Below are 20701 nucleotides of genomic sequence, written 5' to 3'. Positions count from 1 at the left end.
GAAAGTGCTGTTTGTATGAATGCTTACGAGCCTGCTAGTGCCTACCACCGCTCATTCAGACTGCTCTATCAAATATCAAATCATAGACTTCATTATAACATAATAACATACAGAAATACGAGCCTTTGGTCATTAATATGGTCGAATCCGGAAACTATCATTTCGAAAACAAAACATTTATTATTTCAGTGAAATACGGAACCGTTACGTATTTTATCTAACGGGTGGCATCCCTAAGTCTAAATATTGCTGTTACATTGTACAACCTTCAATGTTATGTCATAATTACGTACAATTCTGGCAAATTAGTTCGCAACGAGCCAGGTGGCCCAAACTGTTGCATATACCCTGACTCTGCATGCATGCAATGAACGCAAGAGAAGTGACACAATTTCACCTGGTTAATATTGCCTGCTAACCTAGATTTCTTTTAGCTAAATATGCAGGTTTAAAAATATATACTTCTGTGTATTGATTTTAAGAAAGGCATTGGTGTTTATGGTTAGGTAGTCATGCAACAATTGTGCTTTTTTCGCTAATGCGCTTTTGTTAAATCCTCCCCCGTTTGGCGAAGTTGGCTGTCTTTGTTAGGAAGAAAGAGTCTTCACACAGTTCGCAACGAGCCAGGTGGCCCAAACTGCTGCATATACCCTGACTCTATTGCAAGAGAAGTGACATAACTTACCTAGTTAAAATAAATTAATGTTAGCAGGCAATATTAACTAAATATGCAGGTTTAAAAATATATACTTGTGTATTGATTTTAAGAAAGGCATTGATGTTTACGTTTAGGTACACGTTGGAGCAACGAGTCCTTTTTTGCAAATGCGCACCACATCGATTATGCAACGCAGGACACGCTAGATAACTTCTTACGGCTGGGGGGCAGTATTGAGTAGCTTGGATGAATAAGTTGCCCAAAGTATACAGCCTGCTCCTCCATCTCAGTTACTAATATATGCATATTATTATTAGTATTGGATAGAAAACACTCTAACGTTTCTAAAACTGTTTGAATGATGTCTGTGTATAACATAACTCATATGGCAGGCAAAATCCTGAGTTGAAATCAAAACAGGAAGTGAGAAATCTGAGCTTTGTATGTATTCACCAGAGTCCCCAATGAAATCCCCTTGAGATATTAATGATGTTGCACTGCCTAGGGGTTCCACTAGATGTCAACCAATAATAGACATTTTAATGAGACTTCTATGGTGTTGTGGGAGTGAATGAGAGCAGAATGTATCAGGTGTCCATCAAGCAGCCAATTTCTGTTCACGCTTATTCCTCATGGTACCCACTTGCATTCCATTGCTCATGGATTACTCTGGTTGGAACTTTATTGAAGCTATATGTTAACATCCTAATGATTTGATTCTGTACTTAGTTTGAAATGTTTCTTCGACCTGTAATATAACCTTTTGAAGTTTTTGTCCGATGTAACGCTGACCAGAATGAGCGTTTGGATATGTGTACCAAACACGCTAACAAAAGAAGGTATTTGGACATAAATAACGGATATTATCGAACAAAACAAACATTTATTGTGGACCTGGGATTCCTGGAGTGCTTTCTGATGTAGATCAAAGGTAAGGGAATATTTATAATGTAATTTCTTGTTTATGTTGACGCCATCGTTGCAGCTATTGTGATTTTTTACTTCTGAGCGCCGTCTCAGAACACAGCGGTTGCATTAAGGAGAGGCATATCTATAATTCCATGTGTATAACTTGTATTATCATCTACATTTATGATGAGTAATTATGTTGAATGATGTGGCTATGCAAAATCACTGGATGTTTTTGGAACTAGTGAATGTAAACTCATATTTTGATAAATATGAACTTTATCAAACAAAACATATATTGTGTAACATGAAGTCCTATTAGTGTCATCTGATGAAGTTCAAAGGTTAGTGATTAATTGTATCTCTATTTGTGCTTTGTGCTTTTTGAAACTCCTCTCTTTGGCTGGAAAAAAATGGCTGTGTTTTTCTGTGGCTATATGGTGACCTAACATAATCGTTTGTGGTGCTTTTGCTGTGAAGCATATTTGAAATCGGACACTGTGGTGGGATTAACAACGAGCATAGCTTTAAAATTGTATGAGACATGTATGTTTGAGGAATTTTAATTATGAGATTTTTGATGTTTTGATATTGGCGCCCTACACTTTGACTGGCTGTTGTCATATCGCTCCCGTTAACGGGATTGCAGCCATAAGAAGATAAACTAATAATATCATCAACCATGTGTAGTTAACTAGTGATTATGATTCATTGATTGATTGATTGTTTTTTATAAGATAAGTTTAAAGCTAGCTAGCAACTTACCGTGGCTTCTTACCACATTCGCGTAACAGGCAGGCTCCTCGTGGAGTGCAATGAAAGGCAGGTGGTTAGAGCGTTGGACTAGTTAACTATAAGGTCGCAAGATTGAATCCCCGAGCTGACAAGGTAAAAATCTGTCGTTCTGCCCCTGAACAAGGCAGTTAACCAACTGTTCCTAGGCCGTCATTGAAAATAAGAATGTGTTCTTTAACTGACTTGCCTAGTTAAATAAAGGTATACAAAATAATATATATATATATAATTTTTTTTTTTTTAAATCGGCCAAATCGGTGTCCAAAAATACAGATTTCCGATTGTTATGAAAACTTGAAATCGGCCCTAATTAATCGGCCATTCCGATTAATCGGTCAACCTTTAGTCTCAATGTACTCAATTACTGTATTTTGCATGGTTTTCTTCATGGTGATGGTAAGTCTACAGATACAAACCTAGATGACCAGCTTTTATATTGTCCGCTAATACTAATTAAGGCCCAGTGCACTACTTTTGTGAGAAAAAAAAATGTATTTCAGCGGGGACACCTCAAATGCTGCACTGCCCTTGTAAAACAAAATAAATGATTAATCTCCATCATAAACACAGTCAGAAATGATGACAGAAATGAAACTGCAAAGCAACTGAAATGAACTAAAGCACAAAAGAGAATCAAAATCATTTTAGATATTGCCAAGTAATTTCCGTTTATTGCCAAGTCATTTCAGTTTATTGCAGATGTGAGACAAGGAGAGCAGGGAAAGGATGTGGAGGAAATATGTAGGTGATCTAACGCATATAATTAAATAGAGCATCATCCCGTCTAGTAAATTACATATCTCTATAACGTAACTAATCAGTGTAAGAACATGATAGAATGCATCTACAGCTATACATAAGCCTTGCCGAATGGGCCAAGAAATGTTAAGGGAGTACCTGACCACTGTATTGCTGGTTGCTTTTGTTGTTGTTGTCTTGGCACTCACCTGCGTATGCCATGTTCTTGGGGTTCCCGTACGGTGTCCCGGGCTGGACAGGACTATACACAGGATTCATGTCGGAAGACAGTCTACTCTTACTGCAGGGAGAACAGACATACAGAGAGAAAGAGACAGAGACAAAAATACAAATTAATTCGCAATTAAGTTTGGGAAACATCTACAATACAGTGACCCCCTCTCATATCATTACCAAGCCCTGCAATGCCAAGAACTGAGCAAAGAAAAGAGTCCCTCATCCAGATGGTCATGGGGCTGAGTTCAGACCAGTTACGTCATGCCAATAAAGCAAATTGAATTGAAAAGAATTGAGAGAGAGTGAGAGTGAGAGAGAGCAAAAGAGAGAGACATGAACACAAAGTGAAATTAAAAACATGGCTTTCAATAGTTATTAATTGAGGATATGCATTAGCTCAGAGGTCCCCATCTTGAAAGTGTTCCAGAGCCAGCTTGAAGACATTTGACGTCTGCAAAACTAAACTGTACTCCACAAAAACTACAGTAACTCATAACATTGTAGCAGGTATGATCTTGTAATACGTTTTTTCCAATGTCAGTGAGAAGGCAGCAATTTATTTTCACTGGTTAAAAGTAATCCGTGAGAAAATGCCAAGAACACAATACAAATATTTACTCCCAAAAATCAGAAAAGTATTATGGTATGATGAGCATTACGGTAGTTTTGACTGTTTGGAACATGGGTAAACAGTAAGAACACACAAAGTACAAACGTGACATACAAGGAAATTCTTCGGCCTGAGCACTTTTGTTCTCCATCCTTTTTTCTCCTATCCACAACTTCTCTCCACCTCTACCTTTTTATCAAACTGTTTCCACCACCAATCTCTTTCACAAAAATGCAAGTTTCATATTGGACAAGATCAGGCAGGCCCTCCCTGTTTCAGTCTATTTTCCCTAATGAACCATAACATGAGCCTGGTTTCCTCATCAGCTGTGTGACCATTGATCAGTCAAACTAGATGAAAGTGGCCTCCCGAGTGGCACAGCGGTCTTAGACACTGCATCACGGTGCCACTAAAGTCTAGGGTTTGATCCAACCAGCTGTGACCGGGGGCCCCATAGGGAGTTGCAGCGATGAGACAAGATCGTAACTACCATGGATATCACAAAATCGGGGGGAAAAAGTGGTTATAATAATAAACTAAACTAGATGAAAGCATTATGATAAAAGGAAAAATACACACAGGCGTTTCCCGCCATGTTGTCCGCCTATCCAGTCCTTTCAGCTCAGTGATACATTGAAACACAGAGGTTTTGAATTGAAAAAAAGAGAGGAGAAGGAGGAGTAGCCAACCGGAGGACATATCAGCCGGGTGTATTACAGTTTATGACATACAAAACATTTTCGAACAATGTTGTCGATTTTCGAAACAGTATACACAAGACACAGGACTGAGACCTTTTGCAAAACAGTAAATGCATTTTTTTAACGTAGTTGCCTTCTATAGACGGTTGACATCTAGTGGAAGCAGTAGGAAGTGAATCTTCATTCATATCGCAATGGGATTTCAATAGGGAATGGTTTGAAAATATACCAACCTCATATTTCTCACTTGCTGTTTGGATTTCTTCTCAGGTTCTTGCCTGCCATATGAGTTCTGTTATACTCACAGACATCATTCAAACAGTTTCAGAAACTTCAGAGTGTTTTCTATCCAATACTAATACTGATATGCATATATTAGCAAATGAGACTGAGGAGCAGGCCGTTTACTCTGGGCACCTCTGGGCACCTTTCATCCAAGCTACTCAATAGTGCCCCTGCAGCCAAAAGGCACACACCTGGCTATATAAAGGTCCCACAATTAACAATGCATGTCAGAGCAAAAACCAAGCCTGAGGTTAAAAGTATTCTCTGTAGAGCTCAGAGACAGGATTGTGTCGAGGCACAGATCTGGGGAAGGGTACCAAAACATGTCTGCAGCATTGAAGGACCCCAAGAACACAGTGGCCTCCATCAAATGGAAGAAGTTTGGAACCACCAAAACTCTTCCTCGAGCTGGCCGCCCAGCCAAACCGAGCAATAGTAGAAGGGCCTTGGGCAGGGAGGTGACCAAGAACCTGATGTTCACTCTGACAGAGCTCCAGAGTTCCTATGTGGAGATGTGAGAACTTTCCAGAAGGACAACCATCTCTGCAGCACTACACCAATCAGGCCTTTATGGTAGAGTGGCAAGACAGAAGAAAAAAAGAAAATAAATAAATAAATAAAACACTGTTTCCCATGCTTGTTCAATGAACCATAAACAATTAATGAGCATGCACCTGTCTACTGACTCTGAAAAACACCAAAAGAAAGATGCCCATGGTCCCTGCTCATCTGCGTGAACGTGCCTGCAGATGTGGCCAGGGCAATAAATTATAATGTCTGTAATGTGAGACGCTTAAGACAGCACTACAGGGAGACAGGACAGACAGCTGATCATCCTCGCAGTGGCAGACCACGTGTATCAACACCTGCACAGGATTGGTACATCCGAACATCACACCTGTGGGACAGATACAGGATGACAACAACTGCCCAATTTACACCAGGGACGCACATTCCCTCCAGCAGTGCTCAGACCGTCCGCAAAAAAAGGCTGAGAGAGGCTGGACTGAGGGCTGTTGTCTGGTGAGGACCTGCCTTACATCACCGGCAACAACGTCGCCTATGGGCACAAACCCACCGTCGCTGGACCAGACAGGACTGGCAAAAAGTGCTCTTCAATGACAAGTCACGGTTTTGTCTCACCAGGGGTGATGGCCGAATTCGCGTTTATCATCGAAGGAATGAGCGTTACACCGAGGTCTGTACTCTGGAGCGATTTGGAGGTGGAGGATCCGTCATGGTCTGGGGCGGTGTGTCACAGCATCATTGGACTGAGCTTGTTGTCATTCCAGGCAATCTCAACGCTATGCATTACAGGGAAGGCATCCTCCTCTCTTATGTGGTAACCTTCCTGTAGGCTCATCCTGACATGACCCTCCAGCATCACAATGCCACTCATTCTGTGCATGATTTCCTGCAAGACAGGAATGTCAGTGTTCTGCCATAGCCAGCGAAGGGCCCGGATCTCACGTCTGGGACCTGTTGGATCGGAGGGTGAGGGCTAGGGTCATTCCCCCTAGAAATGTCCGGGAACTTGCAGGTGCCTTGGTGGAAGAGTGGAGTAACATCTCACAGCAAGAACTGCCAAATATGGTGCAGTCCATGAGGAGGAGGAGATGCACTGCGGTACTTAATGCAGGTGGTGGTCACACCAGATACTGACTTTTGATTTTGACCCCCCCCCCTTTGTTCAGGGACACATTATTCCATTTCTGTTAGTCACATGTCTGTGGAACTTGTTCAGTTTATGTCTCAGTTGTTGAATCTTGTTATGTTCATACAAATATTTACACATGTTAAATTTGCTGAAATTAAAAGCAGTTGACAGTGAGAGATGTTTCTTTTTTTGCTGAGTTTATTACATAGGCTGGTTTGCTGACAGGTTTGTAGATTTTCCATCACCAAACAGAAAAACAATGCACAATAGAAATACAGAAAGGTGAATACAATGGAGGAACACAACTGATTTGAATGGATAGGCCTGAATCCACACCAAAGCAAACCTCTAAAATGGAAGGTCACAATGTTGGAGATGACAATTTAGGAATAACCCAAACTTACTTAGAAGTAACCCAACTTCATTGTCTGCATCTGTGCATGCAATGTTGTCAGAAATCATAAAAATTAGACAGTCCCCATCGCCTAGACCTTTCCTTATATTGTACATGAATTTACGGTGATGGAGTGATTTCGAATTTTGTGCACTTGTATTTACTTATTTATTTATTATATATTACTATATGTATTTATTTATTGATTGATTGCTGGAGACAGTACACACATCACAAGAAAGTGATCAGAAGTATGGCGAGTGCATTAAGACATTTGATAATTTTTGTTCTGCTGTAGATATATTAGACTCCAGAAATGTGATTGAGGGAAAACTGGAATAGCCAAGAAACAGCTGCAGATGGAGAGATAGAGCTTAAAGAAAAGAAGAGTAAAAGGAATGGACAGATAGATGGGCTGTGTGTGTGTGTGTGTGGAGTATGAGTGATAAACCAAAAATAAACGAAGAGAGCGTCAGATACAAGAAGATGACTGACAAACGACAGAATAAAAAGACATGATCACATGATGGCGGCAGGTAGCCTAGTGGTTAGAGCGTTGGACCAGTAACCGAAAGGTTGCTGGATCAATTCCCCGAGCTGACAAGGTAAACATATGTTGTTCTGCCCCTGAACAGGCAGTTAACCCACTGTTCCCTGGTAGGCCATCATTGTAAATAAGAATTTGTTCTTAACTGACTTGCCTAGTTAAATGAAGGTTACATGGACAGATGGTGTAGGAAGAGAGGTGACCATGGATAGATTAGATGGGATGCATGGAGGTGGTGAGAAGAAGGGATGAGGAACTGATGGAGCAGTATAATAAAGAGTGTTTATGAAAGCAGACATATCTACACTGAGTGTACAAAACATTAAAAACACCTTCCTAATGTTGAGTTGTTTGGGTTTGGCCGTCATTGTAAATGAGAATTTGTTCTTAACTGACTTGCCTAGTTAAATACAGGTTAAATAAAATAAAATAGATGTCCATTGGGTGGTTGACCATTCTTGACACACATGGGAAACACCAGTGCTTTTAGCACCTACCACCATACCCCGTTCAAAGGCACTTAAATATTATGTGGCACACATACACAATTCATGTCTCAATTGTCTCAAGGCTTTAAAAAAATGCTTTACAAGTCTCCTCCCCTTCATCTATACTGATTTAAGTGACATCAATAAGGGATCATTGCTTTCACCTGGTCAGTCTGTCAAATTATGTTCTTAATGATTTGTACACTAGTGTATATACTACATTGGCCATATACAATACTGCACATATATATTGGCCAATTACAAATATATTGGCCATATACCACACATATATTGGCTATATTCTACAAACATATTGGCTGTGTTGCACATATGTGCCATATACAGTGTACTACACATAAATTGTCCTTATACTGTACATATAGCATACAGCGCTACCCAAGTAAGTACAGGACTGCAGGGTTTCCGAGCTGCTACCCACTCACTGCAGTAAGACCGGCACCTACCTACCTACCTCAGCCTTCCCAAAATAAACTGGTGGGTTGTTGGGAGAAAAACCTGCTGCTCTGCTACAAACAAAGCATCAAGACTCTGTGGGCTCAGAGGATTCATGACAGCAGAATACCAGCGAAGGGCTGTCTAAATATACACACAACAAATAGCACTGAGACACTTGAAATCACTTGTATGTTTTCATGCAAAACATGTATGCTTTCAGGGTTGGGTAGGTTACATTCTAAATGTAATCGGTTACAGTTACTAGTTACCTGTCCAAAATTGTAAATCGGTAACGTAATAGTGGTCTCTGATATGTGGTCAGACTCACTCAGGTGGAACAAACTTAAACTTGTGCCCTTTTTTTAATGATGAATTGAATGTCATTGAAAAAACAGAAAGGTGTCATAATGTATTTTTTTGCAAACATCCTTTCTGAATTTAAAAGTAATCCAAAAGCAATCACCTATTTTTTTCAAAAGTATCTGTAATCTGATTACAATATTGTAGTTGGTATCGTAACTGATTACAGTTAGTTTTTTTTAACTCATATTCCATGTAATCAGTTACTCCTCAACCCTGTATGCTTTCTACATATATAGTATTATAATTCACTGTATAACATAAGGCCTGTACTCTGTCACTGAGTAGCAGTTAGAGATGTAGAGGAGAGTGTACACTTGAAATCAATCATATGTTTTCACCCAAAACACGTTTGATATGTCCAAGTAGGGTTTTATAATTTAGCCTTTAACACAAGGCCTATACTCTGATATGACTGTCACTGAGCAGCAGATATGGGAGGGGATTGTAAACCACGGACTGGTAGACACGGTAAAATGCAGAAAGGAGAGAGTGGAGTAGGAGGACAGTGAGTAAGCAAATCCTCCTCTCCCTTTCTGTGCTTTAGTGGATATATTCAAGCACTCCTGTCACTGTCTGGCTAATCATGGATCCTTCAGTAGGTGTTAACACGGCCAGTCTGAGGCACCAACACAAACCTCTCATTCAACCATACAAATGTTTACAACGCAAGCATTGATTGTAATATAGTAATAGTATAGTATAGAGTGGAGACAACACATAAAGCAATATATTGTGCATAAAGGTTGGGAAAGACAATAATATCATAGGAAAAAAGTACACAAATAGAGAACAAGTCAAGACCTCCGCATTCCACCCAAACCTGTGACATGGAAAGTGCAGAAATAAAACAACAATTTATCCAGTTTTCTCTGTACCAACTCCTTTTTGCATATACTGCAGAGAAAAAAAGGTAAAATGTTGAATTATATCAAGCTAGTACACTGTAATATATAAATACTGGTAAGGCCTTACGGTGTGGTATCCACTTTGCATAATTTTGCATTCATCACATTCAAACATATTCATTTGGGGTTCTGTTAGGGAGTGGTCAAAATGTACACAATTGTTACCCGGAGGAAAATTGAGGAGGGTCATGCTTTTTCATGTAAAATAATGACAAATCACACATTCCCGATTCTTTCATAGAATGTAATGGACGCATATGATGTCTGTAAAATACGTTTTTGAAGGTTGTACTGATTATGATGAGCTAATGCTAAGCTAATTACCAGCTATATGTGGCACCATGTTTGTTGCCATCATACAATGCATTCTGGTTGTAACGTAAACATCTGTCAGACCAAAGATGTTATAACAAAATGAGGTGAAGGGATGGTTCACTCGTCTTTCCAGTACTTCCAGAAGTGAATGATGGTAGACGACACCCCCTTCAGCATGCATACTGCAAACAGACCCAACTCATCTTGTAACATCTTATCTTAGGTTGACACGATAAAACTGTGTTTGTGCAAAATGTTTGTGAAAAAACTGTGGCCAGCTCAAATGCTGACTGTTCCGTCAATCGTAACTTGACGTTCTAAATAAGTGTTCTAATCACACCAGTTTGAGTGCACGCTGCAGGGTCCGCTGTAGAATGACAACACCCGTATGTTCATAAGTGTCAAAGGGTTAAGTTAATTGGCTCTCAAAGTTGTCCGTCAAACCCAGTATTATCTCCACCACGGCACTTGCAGTGAAGCGCACTTCTTCTTATTTTTGTTCTTGGGTTCTTGACCAGAGGTAAGAGGTAAGTTGCACTTTAATTACCTTCTGCCTTTGGAATATGATATTCTGGAGTAAGATAAGTATTTCTAAGATATACAGTACCAGTCAAACATTTAGACCCTACTCATTCCATGGTTTTTCTTTATTTTTTACTATTTTCTACATTATAGAATAATAACAAAGACATCAAAACTATGAAATAACACATATGGAATCATTTAGTGACCCAAAAAGTGTTAAACACATCAAAATATATTTTATTTTTTTGATTATTTTTGAGATTCATAGTAGCCACCCTATGCCTTGATGACAGCTTTGCACACTCTTGGCATTCTCTCAACCAGATTCATGAGGTAGTCACCTGGAATGCATTTCAATTAACAGGTGTGCCTTGTTAAAAGTAAATTTGTGGAATTTCTTTCATTCTTAATGTTTGCCAATCAGTTCTCGACAAAGCATTTCTGTATGGACCTCGCTTTGTACATGGGGGCATTGTCATGCTGAAACAGGAAAGGGCCTTCTCCTTCACTGGAACTATGGGAAATCTAGCACGACCCACGACTAGCACGACCCATGAAAAACAGACCCAGACCATTATTCCTCCTCCACCAAACTTTACAGTTTTCCCTATGCATTCGGGCAGGTAGCGTTCTCCTGGCATCCTCCAAACACAGATTTGTTCGTTAGACTATCAGATGGTGATGTGCGATTCATTACTCCAGAGAACATGTTTCCGCTGCTCCAGATTCCAATGGCGGCTTTACACCACTTCAGCCAACACTTGGCATTGCACATGGTGATCTTAGGCTTGTTGTGTAGCTGCTCGGTCATGGAAACCCATTTCATGAAGCTCCTGATGAACAGTTATTGTGCTGATATTGCTTCCAGAGGCAGGTAGGCACTCGGTAGTGAGTGTTGCAACCAAGGACAGACCATTTTTACACGCTATATGCTTCAGCACTCTGTGGTCCCGTTCTGTGAGCTTGTGTGGCCTACAGCTTCGGGACTGAGCCATTGTTGCTCCTAGACGTTTCCACTTCACAATAACAGCACTTAGAGTTGACCGGGGCAGCTCTAGCAGGGCAGAAAACTGACTTGTTGGAAAGATGGCATCCTATGACAGTGCCATGTTAAAAGTCAATGAGCTCTTCAGTAAGGCCATTCTACTGCCACTGTTTGTCTATGGAGATTGCATGGCTGTGTGCTCGATTTTATACACCTGTCAGGAACGAGTGTGGCTGAAATAGCCAAATCCACTAATTTGAAGGGATGTCCACATACTTTTCTATATATGGTGTAGCTAGCTAACTAGCTATCTAACTTTGGCTATCCCAGAATCTGACAGAAAAAGTTGAACCTCCTGTTTTTAGCTCCCCATATGATCTCTTTTTGGTTGCCTAACTAGCCACCTTGCCATTGGTATAAAGAGTGACTAGATGAATCAGATGTGTGTGGCAATAGCTAACTAGCTATCACATTAGGTTACAACTAGATAAACTGTCTAAGCTAGCTAGCTAGCTGCAGTGTCAACCATGTAGCTAGCTAACATTAGCTAGATCTACAGGTCAGTTCCCCACAGCATCCTCCCACACATTGCTCTCTCTGTGTGTATGTCTAAATGTCATTCTGTTTTTATGACAAGGCCTATAAGCACCTCTGTAATACAGTCAGTGTATCATCCCAGTAAGATTTTTGTGCCATATATAAATCAAGATTGTTTTGTGTGTGTCATTTTATTTACCGCTTGTAGCAGCACAACTGAAGGGGGAGGAGAATGGACCAGCCAAAAAAGAAAATACCCTTCAATGTGGAAAGGAGAGGTTTGGAAGAGGATGTAGTGTAAATCCGGTTTTGTCTAGAAGGGTTACAGCGTTTGTCAAAAATGTACTTTTCATAGCAGGTTAGGAGTAGGTTAAGGTTAGGAAAAGGGATAGGGTTAGCTAAAATGCAACAACAACATTTTTTTTACGTCAATTTAATTCCATGGTGAAATGTATCTGATTTGCATACTAGTAACATGATTGATATTGACATTTCGGTATTGATTGTTTGACCATTGTAACACTTACCTGCTCATTCTGAGTGAAAAATTAAACATCACACTTGGTGTAAATAGTTTTTGTATGCATTCACCATCACATGTAATTGAAACGATAATGTAAAATACATTTTTATTAATGCTATTGAAATTGTAAAATTATTCCAATGTCTCGAGTTCCATATACCTTTTTATAAAATTGTGCATATTGTTAGATATTCAATCAACATTGAATGGCCGAAATTGAAACTGTACAGCCTACGGACTTTGTTTGACGTCAGTCTTCTTTGAAGAATACCTGTGCTGGTGGACATTTGCAAGATGGTGCTGACAGGCTTTAACAATAAATTAATGTCAAATCAATTGTTGTCTTTTTGGTTTGTTGTCACAGTTTACCATAAGGTGCAAAAATTACCAAAGATATGTTTGCCCTCTGGTTGGTATTGTCATCGGAACAATTTAGTCCTTTTTGAGCAGACTAAGGGCTATTTATCTATTTGACAAGCATTCTGTACATTAGAAATAAAGTATTTCCTAATTTTCCATGGCAATCGACTGTGGCAATTTACCCAACAATTTTTATGAATGGAAATTAATGTTGGTGTAGTGTTATTTTATTTGCTTACTATTTATGTTATCCAAAAGTGTCTGGTATGGTCATTTCTTACCAGGAAAAATAAGGTATGTCCCTGGACTGTTCATATTTGAAATGTCTAACTACATCAAGTCAATCAGTAGATTGCATTATTTGTATCAGAAGGGCTGGGGCAGAATCAAACCATCACCAACACGGTAGGCCTATACATATGCTGAAGGCAGTGGCCCTAACTGCTACCCCACCCCAGGCCACGATTCAGATAAACTAGATTCTTATTATTATTAAAAAATATATATTGTTTTATCTTCACCCCTTTTTCTCCCCAATTGGTAGTTACAGTCTTGTCCCATCACTGAAACTCCCGTCCAGACTCGGTCGAGAGCCATGTGTCCTCTGAACCACAACCCTACCAAGCCGCACTGCTTCTTGACACACTGCTCATTTAACCCAGAAGCCAGCCACGCCAATGTGTCGGAGGGAACACCATCCAGCTGGCAACTGAAGACAGTATGAGTGCGATGGGACAAGGACATCCTAGCCGGCCAAATCTTCCCCTGACCCGGACGACGTTGGGTCAATTGTGCGCCGCCTCATGGGTCTCCCGGTCAAGGCTGGCTGTGGCACAGTCTGGGATTGAACCCGGGCCTGTAGTGACACCTCAAGCCTTAGACCGCTGAACCACTCGGGAGGCCCCACACTTGACACTTGTATGTCATAGCCTAGTGGAGACCAATAACTATCTTGTGTTATTAAGCTATATAAAACAACAATTGTTGATGTGTATGTGTACATTTCAATGTTGCAGTAATAGGACCTAAGCCTATAGAGAGAACATTATTTTAAGATACTGAGTCCTGATCCCAATGACTCGACTGCCCCCGAGTGGAAAGAAAGAGAACGGCTCATTTTTAGCCAATCACAAGGTTCATTTTCCTGACGCATCAGGAAAATTCTCTGCAAGTTAAGATCTGACATCTGTAGATCTGATCCATGATATTGCCTTGATATTTAGCACAGCCAGGTTAGAAGGTCAATGTGATGACTTGCACACCTCTGATAGGCTACCTTCAAAAGAACTTCCCAGAATCACTCATTCCTTATCCTATCACCCAGCACCATCTATTGCCTTTAATCACCTCTTTTCTCCTTTTCTCTTCCTTCCTATTTTATCCTTCCTTTTTCAAATGAAAAACCTGCTGATACAGAGTTAAAGAGCTATATAGTAGCACACACCACTGCAGGCTACTCTCTGATAGATGGAGAGGAGAGTTGACTAGATAGTACAACGCTTTGGCTCGCCAAGCTCCAGAACTTTTCAGGAGCTTTTCAGGAGCGTTGTGGCTTAGCCACGCGTCATTGGAATGCATTGCAGCCAGGACTACTCCACTCCTGATTGTGGAGGGCTGTCTGTTGCCAGGCCCCGTATATCGAGAACCGAGTGTCTCCAAGAAGGAGATACATTTTTCGCATTTTGCTCCCCGACGGCAAACAAGTGTTTACATTCTTGCCACCCACGGGTGGCATGACACGACGGCTATTATAGTCTTCTCAGACGCAGACACTCGGATCAAGGTAAACAAAATGGCAGCACGAGAGAGAGTGACTTACGATTGAGTCAAAGCAAACAACATCTTTGAAGCTTATTCCATAGATCTCCTTTTTCAAGTCCAGTGCTGAATCCTCATCCTCAACTATAAGCGATGAGAAAGGACTGGAGTGGAGATTTGTTGTATTTAGTTTTTTACATACCCGGCTGTACCTAGTGAGACAAAGCTATGACCCTACAGGTTAAGAGCCTATAGGCATCCTAAGGTTGTTACGAGTCATTGTAGACTCAAACACACCACCTTTGGCAGCCTCCTGGGGAGGGTTCAGAGGTACAACGTTCCAAAAAAAAACAACTCAGACATTCCATCATTCCACAGTACATAGTGGAGGCCTATGGAATGGCAGAAGATAATTTTGTACACACATTCCAGCCCTGAGCTAACCCATAGAAAAACCCTGTGTCTGTCAGCTACTCAGCTCTTCATCAAATCCCACAAATGAAGGGGAGGGAAGGGCTCAAGAGAACATATGGAGGTTAGAGGAAGAGAGGAAAGGAATGAACCTATGACGTCAGAGGTAGAGAAAGAAGGGATGAGTTTTTGTGCCTCCTTTACTACAGCAAAACAGAGCAGTTACAGAAGCTGCAGGACTGGAGAATGAGATGGGATACATCCAAAATGGCATCCTATTCCCTATTTAGTGCACTACTTTTGACTATATAGTGCACTACTTTAGACTACATAGTGCACTACTTTTGACTAGAGCTTGCATAGAGCCCGCCAAGGACTTTTCTCTCTCTCTCCTCAATTTTGAGAACAGAAACCATTTCAAGATCGCACTCCTCTCCTCCCTGAGATAGAACATTATTTGTCAGCCAGCAGTCAGCCAAGAGATTAAATTACCACTATTTTCACTGTGAGCCTACATGCCTCACTGGGTTTGTGTGTGTGTGTGTGTGTGTCAGGGTTTCTGTTAGGTAATAGCCGGCTTTTGGACGCATTTATTTTTTAAGTCGGTAAATACAATTTTCACCGGCCAATTGTCCAGGAGAAGAAAAACATCCCATTGCAAAATAATGCTTTTTTGCCTATTCATTGATGAAAATACCAGCCAATGCAAATACATTTCACAGGTCATGCTTATTGGTCTATAGGTTAATTTGCATAATTATTCTTACAGATACAGAGCCTAGTTTGAGTGGAGTCAAACATGCGCTTTTATAAGCTCAATCATTGTACAACAATTCTAAATGCAATCGTGTGTTAAAAACGGTTTTGATGGTCATGATTAAAAAGAGCTACTATTTCTATTTTTCAACTGGTAATTGAAGCGTGCTTCCCATTCGCCATTCAAGTGCTTAGGCAATGGTAGGCAGGCTTCAGAGTGACAAACCACTTTGCAATGTGAATTTGAGTTAGTATGCATTTTGAAAACATAAACTTAATTGTGTGAAACCTGAACATTTTACCTTGCTTCAAAGTAGCCGAGCCAAAATCAGTTTCTATAAACATGGAGGCAAATATTTTATAAAGACTTCTATAGGTCTTTTATAAGTCTAGTGGTTAGAGCGTTGGACTAGTAACCGGAAGGTTGCAAGTTCAAACCCCCGAGCTGACAAGGTACAAATCTGTCGTTCTGCCTCTGAACAGGCAGTTAACCCACTGTTCCTAGGCCGTCATTGAAAATAAGAATTTGTTCTTAACTGACTTGCCTAGTTAAATAAAGGTTAAAAAAAAAAATATATATATATATATATATATGCCATTGAAACAAGTAGCCCATTTCTCTCATGTTCTATTGGTTTTCAAATTAACTTTCTTTCATTGTCCAGTAGCCAAAGGCACAATCCTAGTCATATTAGCAAACCATGCTAGTTGTTAAACATTTCTAACTGATATTTTCATCCGAATGTACAGTGCACATTTGACAAAGGTATTTTTCCCACAAACATTCGCGCGTAGCCTACTATCGTGTGTGCATTGCTGCCCTTATAATGTGAAGAAACAATAGTTTATCAACATTTTAAGCTAAACATTTTGATCTGTTGCATCAACCTCAATGCCTTTTAAAGTTATTTTGATGTACTGGTTGTATGAATTTGGGATATATCATCCCACAACTCTCCAAAAGTTCGTTTGGAATAGGCAATTTTTTTTTTTGCACAGAATGACACGCTGACCAATAGTATAGGTCAACTTTACTATTATGGGGTATAATAGATTGACATAGACTAGTGAATTTTCTGTCCGTTACTCGTTTTGTTGGCTGAGGAAAAGCAAATGTGGACAGTTATTCTAACATCTTCAAAGTGTGCATCGGAATTCGGAAAGGACCCACCCAGTTGCCTGTTCTGTTAAAATGAATGACCATAATCTAAATGTGATGTCTGCATTTCTGAGCACTGTGAGTGGACACCCTTACACAACCAAAGCATATGCGTCTGGTAAATTTCTCAAATGTCAGGTAAATGTCCGACGCCACATTTTTGTAACAGAAACCCTGTTATGTGTGTGTGTGAGAGAGAAAGTGTGTCAGAGGGAATGTGGGAATGAGTTGTTACTGCAAGTGTGTTTGGGATGTGCGTGTTCGCCAGTATGTGTGTGTAGAGATTTGTTTTAGCATCGCCTGCCTCTGACAGAGAGAATGAGGGCGGTCCAGGGCCAGTTCAGATTCCATCAGACATGACTGCCCTAAGGACAGAGCAACGCGCCAATCAGCTTCCTACTTCTTGGTCCAATCCTCCCACTGACCTGACCCCTCCCTCTCACACAAGTTTCCCCTAGTTACAGATCTAGGATCAGCTTCTCCTCTCCCAATACAGACCTTAATCATTAGTGGATACAACTTCACAGCACTCTGCGGCTTTCACGACAAACTATGGGCGTGAACATTTAAACGAAATTGGGATCCTTAACGTTAGGGATTTTTCTTAACGGAAAAAGTGTTTGTTTGTTTTTCCCACAAAACTAAAATCACAGTGCAGCTGGCTCACCTGCTTTTTCTCTTCGCTAATGATGCGAGTGTATGTTCAGTCTTCAGTATGTGAAATACAGCATTACATTCAGCTTTTGATTGCCGATAGATGGCCTAGTGCACGGTTCTGACTCCGTCTGCCAGGTTGTTGACCTGGAAAGATGCAAGTGGTTGTGTTCACGGAAGTATGGGCACTAATCAGTCTCATCTGTTAAAAAATGGTGAATCGTAGAAGTCGATTCGTAGTGGAAGATGTATTTTATTTCTACTAAATGTCCTGGTAAGTCACAGTATTTAACTTTAGTGTACTTTTTTGGAGAGAGTGGTCTGCGAGCAGGCAGGCTGCGCACAGCAGCTCGATATTATTTGATTGACAGTTCTGGTCACCTAGTGATCCACGTTAGTCCAGCTTCAGAAGCAGCATTCCTTTACAGACAAGTCAAATACCCATTTGTTGCGCTTCAAAACTATCTCCAGACAAGGCTTTGTGTCAGCATTAAACAAACATGCCGTAGCTGAGGCGCTTTCAAGGGTATATGACTGCGGTAGATATAGAGTGCCTTGTATTCACCCCCCTTGGCGATTTTCCTATTTTAATGCATTTCAACCTGTCATTTAAATTGATTTTTATTTGGATTTCTTGTAATGGACATACACAAAATAGTCCAAATTGGTGAAGTGAAATTTAAATAAATAACTTGTTTCAAAAATGTAAAAAAATAATAAATTACAACGGAAAAGTGGTACGTGCATATGTATTCACTCTCTTTGCTATGAATTCCCTAAGTAAGATCTGTTGCAACCAACTACCTTCATAAGTCACATAATTAGTTAAATAAAGTCCACCTGTGTGCAATCTAAGTGTCACATGATCTGTCACGTGATCTCAGTATATATACACCTGTTCTGAAAGGCCCCAGAGTCTGCAACACCACTAATCAAGGGGCACCATGAAGACCAATGAGCTCTCCAAACAGGTCAGGGACAAAATTGTGGAGAAGTACAGATCAGAGTTGGGTTATAAAAAAATATCTGAAACTTTGAACATCCCACAGAGCACCATTTAAATCCATTATTAAAAAATGGAAATAATATGGCACCACAACAAACCTGCCAAGAGAGGGCCGCCCACCAAATCTCACGGGCCAGGCAAAGAGGGCATTAATCAGAGGCAACAGAGACCAAAGATAACCCTGAAGGAGCTTTACGCATACTGCTAAAGCAACTCGAGCGGTTTAAGGGGAAACATTTACATGTCTTGGAATGGCCTAGTCAAAGCCCAGACCTCAATCCAATTGAGAATCTGTGGTATAACTTAAATATTGCTGTACACCAGCAGGAACCCATCCAACTTGAAGGAGCTGGAGTAGTTTTGCCTTGAAGAATGGGCAAAATTCCCAGTGGCTAGATGTGCCAAGCTTATAGAGACGTACCCCAAGAGACTTGCAGCTGTAATTGCTGCAAAAGGTGGCTCTACAAAGTATTGACTTTGGGGGGTGGGTGGGGGGTGAATAGTTATGCATGCTCAAGTTCTGTTTTTTGGGGTTTATTTCTTGTTTGTTTCACAATAAACAATATTTTGCATCTTCAAAGCAGTAGGCATATTGTGTAAATGAAATGATACAACCCCCCCAAAAAATCTATTTTAATTCCAGGTTGTAAGGAAACAAAATAAGAAAAATGCCAAGGGGGGTGAATATTTTCGCAAGCCACTGTAATTTCATTGCCAGGCCCTAGCAGTCATACATACATAACAGGACAATTATTCTGCATTGTGAATCGCTTTAACAGAAAAACAACAAAAACGTTCAGTTTTTTTAAAAATTGCAAAATTGTCCATCCCTACTACAAACAGCCTGGCAACTGGCAAAAAACACATTGATTACACTATACTTTGTACGTATCAGTGGAGGCACCTCAGAGAAGGAAGGGGAGGACCATCCTCCTCAGTGAATTTCATTAAAATAGTAAAACATGTAAAAAGTTATACTTTTTAGATAAAATGATACAATATATTCACCTCACCAAACAATTGATTAAAACTCACTTTTTTGCAATCAAGGTCTACAGTAGCCTCAACAGCAATCTAACTTCTTTCTTCCTCTAGGTACATTGACTTCAATACAAGAGCTAGGAAACTCATGGTTCTCACCCCTTCCATAGACTTACACAGCAATCAAGACAACTTCCGGAGGACATCCTCCAACATATCAGAGCTCTTGCAGCATGAACCGACATGTTGTCTGCCCAATCAAAGGATCAGAGATTGAATCTATTACTGAAAGTAAAGCTACAACTAGCAAACACTGCAGTGCATAAAATGTGGTGAGTAGTTGACTCAAAGAGAGAGAAAGACAATAGTTGAACAGTTTAGAACAAATTAATTTCTTAAAAAATGGAGTAGTAAAACAGAGAGAGCGAGAGAGATATTTTGTAAACATTTTTCACTTTCACTAACTTAGCTAGCAAATGCAGCTAGCTAGTTTAGCCTGCTCAAACAGAGGGATGCTATATTAGCTAGCTGGCTATGACTATCCAACACTGGAACTCTTCCGAGTCAAGGTAAGCTTTTGGTTTTACTAATGTATGGCCACTGGGAACTGTCGGTGTAACTGCTAAACTGCTTAGTACACTGTACTGCATGATTGTAGCGAGTGACGTTGACTTTACTTTCGCTAATATGGTGAGCTAGCTGTGGGGATGATATGAAGGTTTGGCTTGGAAAGGTTTTTCTGCCTGGTCACAGACAGCTGGTGATGTACATTGATGTCCACAAACAAAGGGAAAAGGTGAGAAGAGGGTGCGTAGATGCGAGAAGGAATACAACAAGCTGTTTGTATGTGGCTAAGAAATGTAACTGTTTTGCGTGTCATCAGAGGTGCATTCATTCCGCCGATTCTGTTGAAAAACGTTTCTTAAACGGAAGCAAGCTGAACGAAACGGGGATAAACATATCTGAATTTGGCGAAAAGAAACAGTTG

General features: G+C 40.3%; 1 protein-coding gene across 2 annotated transcripts in view; it reads right to left on the bottom strand.

Annotated features, from left to right (window-relative positions):
• Positions 1-20701, bottom strand: part of LOC109872618 (protein FAM168A) — a 50343-nt gene that overhangs the window by 27538 nt on the left and 2104 nt on the right. For both annotated transcript variants that reach the window (XM_031808427.1, XM_031808426.1), the window contains exon 2: positions 3310-3401. In XM_031808427.1, coding sequence (XP_031664287.1) covers positions 3310-3379 — 70 coding nt within the window. In that variant the 5' untranslated portion in view covers positions 3380-3401. The remainder of the gene's footprint in view (positions 1-3309; positions 3402-20701) is intronic.

The sequence above is a fragment of the Oncorhynchus kisutch genome, linkage group LG28 (assembly GCF_002021735.2).
Source record: "Oncorhynchus kisutch isolate 150728-3 linkage group LG28, Okis_V2, whole genome shotgun sequence".
NCBI classification, from domain to species: domain Eukaryota; kingdom Metazoa; phylum Chordata; class Actinopteri; order Salmoniformes; family Salmonidae; genus Oncorhynchus; species Oncorhynchus kisutch.
Note: the sequence above shows the minus strand (reverse complement) of the source record. Positions and strands in the feature narration are given on the sequence as shown.